Source organism: Syngnathus floridae, chromosome 7 (assembly GCF_059516105.1).
Source record: "Syngnathus floridae isolate MCC-2025c chromosome 7, RoL_Sflo_1.0, whole genome shotgun sequence".
Classification (NCBI taxonomy): domain Eukaryota; kingdom Metazoa; phylum Chordata; class Actinopteri; order Syngnathiformes; family Syngnathidae; genus Syngnathus; species Syngnathus floridae.
In genome coordinates this window covers 11,253,755-11,266,357 of record NC_142419.1, presented here as the reverse complement: position 1 = coordinate 11,266,357, position 12,603 = coordinate 11,253,755, and the positions used below count along the sequence as shown (strand labels likewise).

At 38.2% G+C, this 12,603-nt stretch overlaps 1 protein-coding gene across 1 annotated transcript; it reads right to left on the bottom strand.

Moving 5' to 3' along the window:
• Window positions 1-2,236: 2,236 nt before the first annotated feature.
• alp3 (alkaline phosphatase 3) lies at window positions 2,237-11,578 on the bottom strand. Its single transcript, XM_088381628.1, has 11 exons — window positions 11,424-11,578; window positions 9,733-9,849; window positions 9,328-9,443; window positions 8,603-8,777; window positions 8,049-8,221; window positions 7,843-7,983; window positions 7,354-7,423; window positions 5,922-6,056; window positions 5,174-5,365; window positions 3,532-3,648; window positions 2,237-2,701 (listed from the first exon to the last, which is right to left on the bottom strand). Exons 1-11 carry the CDS (start codon window positions 11,491-11,493, stop codon window positions 2,382-2,384), a joined length of 1,626 nt encoding a protein of 541 aa, XP_088237754.1. The 5' UTR covers window positions 11,494-11,578; the 3' UTR covers window positions 2,237-2,381.
• Window positions 11,579-12,603: the final 1,025 nt, after the last annotated feature.

The following is a 12,603-nucleotide window of genomic DNA, read 5'->3' as shown; positions in this document are numbered from 1 at the left end:
TCCCTAATAAAGTCGCCTGTTATTTGGTACACTTGAAAATGAGTGATGTCACAGATCAAACTGCCAACTTGGGGGCGGGGCCGACTTATGTATTTACACATAAATACTTGCATTTGTTTGCATATGCATACAAAGTGAGGTTCCAATTCAAAAATATACACGTGGGCGTATGCTCATGCCTGGGATTGAACCAAGTGCTTGCTGAGCAAGAGCCTTTGTCACTAACCAGTTGGTTATATCGACCTGGGGAGTCTTTGGCCGTCTGCACTATTTTGTACTAGTGATGTGCATTCCAGGTCTCATGAAGTGAATCTTTAGAATCGGTTCACTCAAAAGATCTAAAAGCACATTTAGCTACATGCTTATACCTGGGATCGAACCAAGTTCTTACCGAGTAAGAGCCCGTGTCACTGACCAGTCGGCTATTTCAACCTGGCAACTATTGGTTGTCTGCATTATTTTGTACTATTTTGTACTAAAAGGACAAACTCGTGCCATTAGATCCTGGTGTGGAATAAGTAGGATGCCAGCAGCAGAGCTTTGACACGTATCACCACTCTGCTAGACCAGGGCATTGAGGAAATAAGAAATAAGTTGACTCCAGTATATTCACTATCTTTAATTAATGGAAATGACACGTCATGGTGATGTATTCTTTTATTATTGGTTAAATTAAAATGAACTGTAATGATTTAATCATTGCCTACATTTATGTTAATGATTTTCAAAATATGAGAGATGGTAAATTTAACATTTTCTGACACATCGTTACTATCAGTCCATCTACATGGGTGTGTGTAATTTTTAAAAATATTTAACTGTTGAAAATCTCAATTAAAATGTACTTTTTAAAATACGTTTAGCGCAAAGCACTGCCTACACGTACACATGGTTGAAGTTTTCTTTCTTTTGGTATTTTCGTAGATGTGCATAATTCGAAACAGGTGTTTGCGCCGTTGTGAGCGTGAACACTTCTGCTGCTGTGAAGTAGATACTTGGAATCCGCCTTCCACCCCAAGTTATGCGTCCATGTGTGGTTTTTAGCTGGTGTAAAGCTTAATCTACTTTCTGCCAGAAATTGTTTAGTGCACCATGGGCATGTAAAAGAAAACTCCCACAGATCAGCAGAATGGAGCATTGCCTTCTGCTAAATTCCCAACCAATGCAAAAGAAAACAAAAATCAAGTTGAGCCAGTTTTTACACCGAAGACCACAAGTACAGTCTATGGAAATACTAGAGTCCATTGTCTGTTATGTTTGTAAGCACTGTAGATCTCTGCTATGGATTCTCTGAATGGAAACTCCACATTTTAAAGCTTGTGTTGGTAAATACTGTTAACACTGTTTACTTTGATTTCTACTTATCTTCGATTTTATTTATGTTTTTGACATATTTAATATATAAATATAAAAATATGTATTAAGACTAATTGGTCTTGTTCAAGACCAGCATGTGGCCCAAAATAGGTAAGGCAAGGCTAAATTGGACTATTTTTCACTCTATTCTTGTGAAGTCTTGGTCTGCTAAAAGATCTGTGAGTCTTGAATATGAGCCAAAGATGAGAGCAAACCCCTCATACAGAGCAAAATGATGGCCTGCGGCTCTACTCTAAATGAGAGCACGGCAAATCGAAATCAGGTTTAATAAACTCTTAACCCCAGCAGATGTCCACAATAATTACCATAATCTGTCTCCAAAGATAAAAATAGGTGGTCTTTAAATATTTTGCATTATTAACCATCTGCCGGTGGTAATGTCATCAAACCTCCAGCAAGCCTCAGTAGCCACGCATATATTGAATGACCTTCTTCCATTCATTCATTATGTTTCTTCGAATGTGCCTTTTATCAAAGTCCATTAGTGGAAAGATAATAATGCACATTTCTTATTGTCATTGAAAAGAAAGAGGCAAAAAAAAGGAGCCTATCCTTACCTCCCTTTGCTTTACAACTGTAAAAAAAAAAGTCTCCCAAATCTTTTCTCCACACAGCATCATTTTAAAAAGTAGTGATGGGAAAACGAAGCTTCATGAACCAGTTGTTGTATTCTTTGGCTCCTCGAGATGGCAATGTTGGTTAAAAGTGAGGGTTTTAAGAAATGGCAAGTCAGTGGGCTTTCAGCTCTTCGGTGAAAATAGAGTGGCATCTAGAGATCTAACGAAACACAACAACGAGTTCCTGAATCATTTTGAAGCTTCATTTGCCCATCATTAAAAAGTGGTCAGGAAAAAAGAAATCTTCAATAAATGCTTTACTTGTCATATTTTATAAATAGTATATCTCGGTGAGTGCCAGAAACATCATAAGTGTTCATTATTTCTCTGCCCACTCCACCTCCATGACTCTTGCCTTTAAATATTCCCCTCGGAGAGACACCTTCATTACATCAGCACATTAAGGGCCAGCAGTGCAGCGCTGAGGAGACCACTGATCAATGCAACTGAGCTTCGTGTTCCTCCAGCACTGTTAGAATCATCGATGAAGGTGGTTTGAACCACAGCTGGTGTCGTTTGCCCCCGACAGTGCCTCAGGTCTGCCCCCACGCAGGCAGCATAGGCCATGGCGTGGGCAATGTAATTTTGCTCCTGGACGCCATGGAAAAGATGGGCCATGGGTCCACGGGCCAGCACGGCCACATCTTCTCCGCTGTGAGTGGCTGAGTCTGTAGGCACTGCTGAAAACTGAACGTATTCTTTAGTTTCTGTGGAAACAAAGGGGTGACTATTACGCACCTGTCCACAATGACCAGAGACCTTTCAATGGAATTGCATGAAACAGTTCAAATTAGTTATACAAATGAAACAATGGATTAATCTGTGTTTCTCAATCTTAAAACGTCACACAAAAAGCTGAAATATTGATTATCTCAAATTACCCCCAAATTTACTCAGTGTACTCAGTGGGAAAGCTTGGTCAAATAAAAAATATTTTTTGATTTTTAAAAAAAATGGCAAAAGGTTAATATTTAATTGTTCTGCTTAATATGCGTCACTGGCAAAGATATATGAACCAAGATGAATTATTTATAGTAAATAGATAATGATTTTTTTGGGGGGGGGCAATTTTGTGAAATTAGATCCTTTTCCGCAGCATACCTGATGATGTCTTGTGGCGTTTTAGCTCAAAGAAATAAATGTTTAAGTAATACACTTTGTTGTATGGCAAATTTTGTTCACTTTCATCTCATGAGTCATAATCTGTGTGATATGTGATCAGTACCAATTAAAAAGAAAGAGTGTCTTGTGTTAATAAGATTAATTCATATAAAATGTGGCTTTAGTAAAGTGAGAAATGCCCGTTAAATTCAAAATGAAAGTCAACATTTGAGAATAAAGGAGCATCGGGGATTCAATTAAAGGCCAAAGCTTGTGTAAGACAAGAATGGGAAAAAAAAGTACATGAAATACAGCCAATTTAATTGTGTCATAGTGGGATTTTTTTTATACTAGCTTTTACATTCTGTCTTGACCATTTCTACCTTTGAGATGATCATCCAAGCACCGAATACTACTGTGAGGCAATGGATCTTACTTGTGTTGACATTGCGGATGTCAGGCCGTGTACCATTGATGATTTTGTGTCCAGGTCCATTTCCATACATCAATGTGGTGTACGGTAACATATCTTGGGCCCACAATGGAGACTTTCCTGGAAAATACAAAATGACCATCTCATTCATTGTTATTCAGCTTTTCTTATATTTGTGTTATTTGCCTCTGAAACACAGACACATAGAGTACACACAAGGCATGCACGCACACACAGGTGCAGTCTCTGGTTCCCTAGCGTCCTGCCGGAGGTCTAGTGCTTGCTGGGTTAAACAGTCTTTTTCTCCAGATGAGCCATTAGGCCGGCGAGTCTCCTTGTTGATGAAGAGCTCAGGGTTTCACAAGCACATTAATCACTGCAGCACCACTGGGAGGAGGAGGATGATTAGGAGCAAGAGGAGGAGGGTGAAACAGGAACAGATGAGGAAAGAGTGAGTACAAAGAGTGCAAAGCAAACACCAAGCAATATAAGCTTTAGAGAGCTGATGATGATCTATGACTTCATAGAATTGGAATGTAGAGCATCATCTAGCAGCTCGGAAAATAAAGTTTACTACTTTGTCGTAATAAAACAGATATTCTTTACATATTAGACACATTTTTCTTTCGGTAAACCTTTCATTTAGCATATTTCGAGGACTGCAATAACGGTTTGCTCCTGGACTTCCAACATTGCTACTTCACATTTGTTTCAGTATTTGTGCCGTAAACAAATGACTAGGTCTTGTTCATCATAAGCAACACAGAGATTAGGTCAACACAACATGTAAAAAAAAATTTATAGTGACAAGATTTAATTGGTTATTTTAGATTAGTCCTTTTTACATACAAATTCTAATTAGATATTGGAGATGACTTGAGCTGGACCGACTATTTGCTATGGTGTTCCTTATCTATGGCACTCTTGGCATGATTACTAGCTGAATCCACTTAAGGCTGTGGAATCAACCATTGTCACCTCCCAGTACAGCTAAAATAATATAAGAAGAAGCAACTGTTTTGGATAGATTAGACTTTCCTGCATATTTGGCAGAAAATTCTCCACGGCTTTTTGGCATCCATTAAATAGTTTAACTGACAACATTCACCTTTAGATGTCCACCTATGAGATTTGACAAATCTTCTTTCTGCCTGAAAATATGACAGATTTTAAACCCTGAGGATAAAAAGAGAAAAGAGTGCTGCCTTTGACATTATAAGGGGAGGGGGGGTCGATAGCACAGAAGCTCCAGGAGGAGATAAACAAGTGAGGAGGCCTGATGGAGAGAGTTGAACTGAGAGAACATCATGTAAAGAAAGACGGGCGTCAACAATGATGGCCACAGCAAAGTGTAGAGAAGAGAGACAAAGAGATATTGCCAAACTAAAATAGAAAGGCTGCTGGCTGGGTGCTGTTATTATTGAAGGGCGTACAAACCTGAGGAAATGTCAAGAGAATTACACATTATCAATTGTCACCTTAGGTTCTTGTCAGTGTAAAATGGCTGAGGGGTTTCTGCCTCCCGTTAGGAATCACATCCCTGAATTTCCTTGCTTCCCACACAGCCATTACTCGTCATGAGGATTCCTTCTCGTTTGACCGATTCGCAAAAATGACTAACATTTGCCAAAATGAAAAGAATTACCCAGAATACTTTGCCCTCGGAATGGGTATCCATTGAAGGTAAACGGGTGGGAATGGTCAGCCATTACTATAGTGAGTGTTTCCTCCTCGTTGGTGAGTTCCAGGCCTTTGGCAATGGCGTAGTCAAACGCGACCGTCTCGTGAAGCGCCATGTATGCTCGGCCATCGTGATGGGCCTGGTCAATGCGACCACCTGAGAACAGGCAGAGTCAAAGGTCAACTTGATGCCTAAAGGTGTCTCCTCATTTCATTGGAAGGAGGAGAGGAACAGTTGAAGTATATAGTTGCTTATATTTCTACATTGCATTTTTTTTTTTTTTATGAAATTAAGAACTGTGTAGCACCATGAAGTCCCCAGGCATCCCCTTCAGATTAAAGGAGAGTTGGATGGGGAAAGTTTTGTGGGGAGCACACAGTCCATCAACAAATTCATTGAGTTGAATGCAAATGTTTTTGCAAGTCACTGGATCCACTACAGGTACAAAAAAAACACCTTCAACTCTTAAATCAGTGAGAGTGGTGCACATATATAAATGCAAAGTCATATTGATGTTTTAGAAGACATCCATTACAGTGAGGCCCTTAGTGACCATTGCAAGATCAATGAATCGATTCGGTCCTGTAGGAGCAAACACATGCTATTTTCTGTTTTTAGCAGCGCACCTCCTTGGGGGTTACATAAGTCAAACTTTGCCTGCCTGATTAAGCGATGGGGTGACTCAAGGGGTGCATGGATTGCTTGTCCTTACCTTCCACTAAAAGGAAAAAGCCTTTTGGGTTTTTCCTGAGAATGCGGATGGCTTTTTCCGTGGTCTCGACGATGGATGGGTCCATGTTGGGGTCCCTGTCAGCTTCATATCGCAGGTCACCAGGTTCAAACAGAGCTGAGGAAGAAGAGAAGCAGACCAGCAGGACAATGCAGTCAATTGTGGCTACAACAGCCTGTAATTGAAGTGCAGCTAAAAAAATCATTCGCTCCTTCTCTCTTTTCTCACACCACAGGAGGAGAAACGACAGATCAGCCAGCATGGCTCAATTTACCTCCTTCGCACTTTCGAGCTTGCCACAACTTTTAAGGTTGTCACTGAAGAACAAGTCTTTATTTGGATCATACATGTCTTAATATTGTATGTAACTGTCTCTGGCACAAAACCTGATTAAGCTATCCACAGGCTGTGAGAGGATTAAAAAAAAACTAGATAAATATTGCTCGCGGGTGATGGAGGATCAACTCACAGAACACAAAGTGAGAGCCAACCTCTGTCAAGAGCGACACAATATTCATCAAACCTCCGTCCGACCATCCCTCTGTCCTTTGTCTTGCACCTTCTTTCTTTGATTTAACTACTTAATCTATTCACTTAAAGTGGTCTGAATTAATTTCCGCGGTTTCTTCTCCCATATGGGTTAGAAATGCTGAGTTAGAAAAAAAAAAAATCCATATTTTTAATGATTGAATGTCAAAATTCACGGATTATTGTAAATGCAACAGTTTGAGAACTGCCATTTATTCATTAGGTAATATCACAGCAAATGTTTTCACAAAATATTCTCACATACCAATAAATAGACAAAATATTCTTGTGATGTCGCCAATGGGCCGAAAAAATGACTGAAATTGGTTGTTAAACTAAACTGGAATTTGACAAGCGTCCTCTTTTTATTACTACTATTAACAAATCTGAGCGTTAACTGAAGCTATGTTGCCTGCACCAAAATCAGCCCCATGTACAAATATACTGTCTGCAACTTGTCAAATTTACTATTGTAAAAATTTTGACTTTTTTGGTGTAAAATTTCAGTATTATAATATTTGGCTTTTGTTTGATTATTTTCTTTCTCATTATTCTTGCACTTTATTTTCTTTCATTCTTAATACTCCTTTGTAGATATGTGATGTGTCTTACACACAACATTGAGCAGCGGACATTAGATTCTTGAAAATGACACTGCTTATGTCGTATTCTGTCATCTTTATGTGTAAGGAGTGTGACACTGCTCCATATGAAAAGTTCTGTGCAATGACTTTTACTTAGTGAATTTGTTATTTTGTTCAGGTAGTAGTCTAATGACTTTCTATTAAAAAAGTCAAAGAGCCAATAAAATAGAGCAATGGTTTAATTTTCCCCTCTGCTGAGCAGAAAGGCAGTAACATAAAATATTGTAAACAGAAACACTCACCCAAGAGGTAATCCGTGGTTTCTGGGTCAACAGCATCAAAATCTGTTTTATTCCATACATAATGGGCTACCTGTGGTACAAACACGCACACGCATAAGCAAACCATTCTTTAATGCTTGAGTCATATTCTGTCACATAACTTTTTTCTCTATAAAAACTAGAATATAATTTTGAATACATCAGGCATTCTGCTTAATGTTTTTTTAAGACCTACACACAATAAGCATTCAACCAATTTTCTTGAGTTGTGTATCTCTTTGTGTGCTGGTAAAATTATTATTATTATTATTATTATTATTACTACTACTATTATTATCATTATTATTAGTATTATATTATTTGTATATACTAATTGAACCTTTAGTGATTTTAGTTTAGTTTAATCATGACATCGAATGGGTGAAGTATCCCAAGGAGTGATATTTTTACTTGAGATTCGATTTTAGAGTGTAAAGTTCAATTTGAAGATTGCTAGGTGATGATCGTTACCTTGCCTATTTTCTGGTTCTTCCATTCTTGGATGAGGTTGCGTTTGTCTTGTCTTTTACCCCTGGAAAAGAAGTCTCTTGGGTATTCTGGGTCCTGAGTACCCCTGGGGGTCATGTACTTTCTCCCACCACCAATGATCACCTGCAAGCATGTACACTCCATCTAGTATCATGTATCCAATACAATGTTATGAATACTCATCTTACATCAATATCTGTGTTATTGAGCAACTGAGATGCAATGTCAGTGCAGCCCTCCCTTTTGGCGCTGGCGGGCATGTCGGCGTCGCTGTACCACTTCCTGCTGGCACTATGGGCGTAGCTGGTGGCTGGCGTAGCGTGCTGGACCCGTGTGGTCGTCACTATGCCGACAGACTTGCCTAAAAATATTTGATTTATTTACTGACTAACGCTGCTATTGTTTTTTGAGGGCTTAAACTACAACAGCAATACTATCGTCCATCTACGGTCGTTAACATCATTTGTTGCTGACTGAAAGTTTATGATAACTGCTTATTTATCATGAATGTTCATGAATGAACATTTCAGATAACTATTTATTAATCATGAATGTTCATTCAACATATAACAATTCACAATCTTAATGAAGCAAGGTCAATTTTGAGAACTTTTAGCTGCCGAGATCTGAATACTGAATCCTTCACTGTGTGCAAATAAAACATTATTGGTCAACATAGAATTAATTTAAATCCCCAAATGAGTAGAAGCAGTTAAGACAGTTATTGTCTTGGTATCCTCACCTGCATCTTTGGCCCACTTCAAGATTGATGTGACTTCATTACCCTTCTGACTCTTACAAACGCCATTCCGAGCAGCTGCACTGACGCCAATGGTGTTCAGGTTGGTCTTGACCCCACACAGATAAGCAGTGGCTGTCGCAGCACTATCTGCAATCTGGAAGTCCACGCTGTAGGTCTGCACAAAGCGCAAGGGGGACCTTTAATCTAACATACTGACAGCCATTGTTTTTACCTGTGCATTAGAATTATCTTTTAATGGCAAGCCAACTCAGTGACCATCCAAACAAGTAGTCATTTAAAAACAATAAAATAAAAAACATTGGCCTTCCTGAAGAAATTAAAAAAAAAAGTATTTCGGTAAAGTAATTTAAAATCAAGAGGCCTTATGAAAGATAATTTAACATAAATGTCTTTTTTGCTTCATTTTTAAAAACATTTCTAAATGAATACATCTCGAACAATCAAGCCTTATCACTACGCCATTGTCTTCATGTATGCCTCATGTGGCCACCCAGTGAATATTTTTTTAATAACTATATCTGTCAAAGAACAGATGCACGGCCTTCAAGTTTATCACACTCAATCAATTGAGGCTCGGGGCTTAAGGAAACCTGCTGTACGGACTGCAGACCCCTTAGAGACAAAAGCAAAATTCTAGTATACATTATATGAATAAAATTAACCATGTGTGTGTGTGCGTGTGTGCATGCGTGCGTGCGTGTTACCTTGGCCAATCCAACATGGGGGAATGTGTCCATGGTCATCACAGTCTCCTCTCCCGTGTTGTTCTGCAGTTGTCCCTTGAGGATACGAGCTGCTGTGTAGGTTGTGATTCCCATACCTAATGTGAATATATATACATGCAGACTTTCTATTTATGACATTTTCTAATGGCAATATAAATTTGTACAATGACAACAACATTAATAATAATAATAATAATAATAATAAGAAGAAGAAGAAGAAGAAGAAGAAGAAGAAGAAGAAGAAGAAGAACAACAACAACAACAACAATAATAATAATAATAATAATAATAATTAATTATTATTATTATTATTAATGACCCAGAAGCATTTAGAAAGTGGTGTGTACAACATATTGGACAGTGTTGACAAGCATTGCAACCTACCATCTCCAAGGAAAAATAGGATGTTTTTGGCCACATTGGTGTTCTGCTTCCTGTTTAATGCAGTTTGCAGAGTCCTCTTTGCCTGTGATCTCCAGAACTCTGGGTTTTCTTCTTCAACTGTGAAACGAGTGAATGGGATTAGTTAGTCATAAATTGCATCTGTATCGTTAAAACTATAGAAGATATATATAGAGAGAGAGAATATTTGAGAATCTCTCAGTGGATGATTCCCAAATTAATGGATAAGATGAGTTGAAGAACATAAAATAAACCAAGTGGATTTTTCTTGCTGACGTGGATGTACAGTATGTGTTGGTCTATCTCACATCACTCTTATCTACTAGATCATAATGCCCCGAGATATTTCAGGTACAGCAGTTCATAACAACAATCCACCAGCACTGCACATGGAATAAATACATTAATTGATGATTAATTAATATTCATTTTAATGGAAAGAATGGTTGCGGGATTGAGAGATAATGGAGAAACTGAGGAACAAAAATAGAAGAGAACAAAATGTGAGGCGGGTATTGTGTCTTTTCAAAGAAATTGGAACAGAGGCACCTGGGTAAATTAGTTTGAAACAGACCTGCCCATGTTCAGGAGAAACGAGTGTGGAAGCAATATTCTGCACATCAAGGTGGAATCAAAGATGACAGTATAAATCTCATTTTTAGATTAAGTATTTGGCAAGGCAAGTCCCTGTAAAGTGAAAAGAAATCTTTTCTAAATTTTACACGGATAAGGGTGCTGTGAAGAATGCTACCACAGCCGAATGATTTAAAAAAGAAAATCGCCAAAATGCCATTCTCGCTGCTCTTTACACTGTGGTCATGACTGCTGAATGCACTCAAATAAATTAGCTGTCAACTGTCAAATTTGAGAAAGTGTAAAAATGGAACTGCCATGACTATGAGCTGTATGACTACATGTTGGAGCCGGGGAAATATATCCCCTTAAAACCCCCAGCAGCTCACCACATGGGCTTTTTAATGCTGTGACAATGAGGCGCTCTAAAGTGGTCATCCCGAAGCTGTCAAGTCAGGCTTTTTTATTTTTTATAATTCCTCCCACCCAACTCTTCCGCCTTCCTCCCTTTGCCGTGTACTTTGGTCGGCAATAGGGTGCTCAAAAATGGCCTCAACAGTTTCCACACATTATCTAATCAGGCTTTTTATTCCTTGACTTATTTTTCAGTCTTCACATTTTCAGCACATATCTTCAAAGCTGTAACATATAACAATGTTACTTGTTATATATATGTGCTATTCAGAAACAAATCTCTGAATTCATGTTACAGGGGCTTTGAATTAACCCTCATTGCCACCGTCACCTTGTATATAGCACAATAGTACAATTTTTGTTAATGGAGATAAACCGTAGTTGAATGTGCATGAATAAAAGCAGTTGAAATAAATGCCTGATAAAAAAAAAATGCTTAAGTCAGAAATGGTTAGCAAAGCGTAAAGAGTGAATATTTTGACGTGTAAGTATGCTTTAAATGTCAGTAGAGATCTTATATTCAACTATCAGCATAATCACTTTGCTGTACAGGAGTGAAAAGCAATTGAAGTGTCAGGGAGAATCCAAAGCAGCGAAGAAGATAACTGCTTTCTGTATGATGATCTGAACGCTTTAAGATTTTATCTTGAATGACTTTTGGGGAGAATTTTTTTTTAAAGGCTTACCTTTGGCTGCAGTTGTTCCAAAGATCACAAGCAGGAAAAAGGCCACCATGGACACTTCTGAAGGCTTCATAGCTTTGCCGTGGCTGGAGGATTGATCCTCTAAGCTTCTTGAAAATCACCCTGGGGTTCAAATATTGCTTACAGTCGTTCATCAGTTGTGATGTCATTTTTAACAGCATGTCATAAGTGATCCTTGGGCTTGTCATTCATTTATGACACCAGAGTGCACGCTTTGTGTTGTCTTGGGAGCTGAAAAGAGTTAAGAGTTAAGAAGTGCCCGTGTTACCAACTGAGGTGATTGTTTTCATAGCTAGCTGACTTTTTATTGAATTATTGTAAAAAGTCAAAACATCAATAAAAGCAATACTTTAATGATAATAATCAGTATGTGCATGTGTGTGTTTATGTATGCCTTGTGTGTGCGTATGTGTGAACACGTGTATGCCACAAACGTTTTGCACTTAGCAGCCTCTAAATGGGGAAAAAGTAGAAAAACTTCAAGCACCTTTCTGGTGATTAATATATTCTACATATCAACAAGTCCCTCGTCACCACGGGGCCTGTTCTATTTAAAAGGCTAATCAGTAACTATATTGGGAATGCGAGGCCATCAAATTTGTGCTGATAAATGTTCCACTATCTGTGTGACATGAGGTATCTGTTGAATAAGAAATGAGGTAACACGTTTGCATTTGTACTTTTACCCTACAAAAATCAAAGACATTTTGATGAAGCAAAAGAAAACACAACAATATAAATACCATATTTTTGTTTGGCTAAGGTATTTATTGTAAAATTCATTCCCTTGGATATAACCCAAAATCAGAGCTGTGATCAAATATTCTGCCCACAGAAAATAATCGTCAGCATTCAATGACGCTGTCATTAATCTCACGATATTTTATAATTGTATTTTAGAGCAGTTTAGTTGGATCTCATATTTAGAGCTGTTTTGATATTGTGTCTGGCTCATGCAATTATGAGGCAGGGAAGTTCTCCGCTATTGCAAACTCCATGCCGATAATGAACATTAAATACATGTTTTAGCGTTAATATGAATTTAGTTTAGTGAGGCTAAGCGGTTCAGAGTGGTTTTTTTCTGAATGCATGTCTTATACAGCTTTTGTATTAGATCTCATTATACTGTATTGTGTAGGTACACAGAGATTGTAAGCGCAAA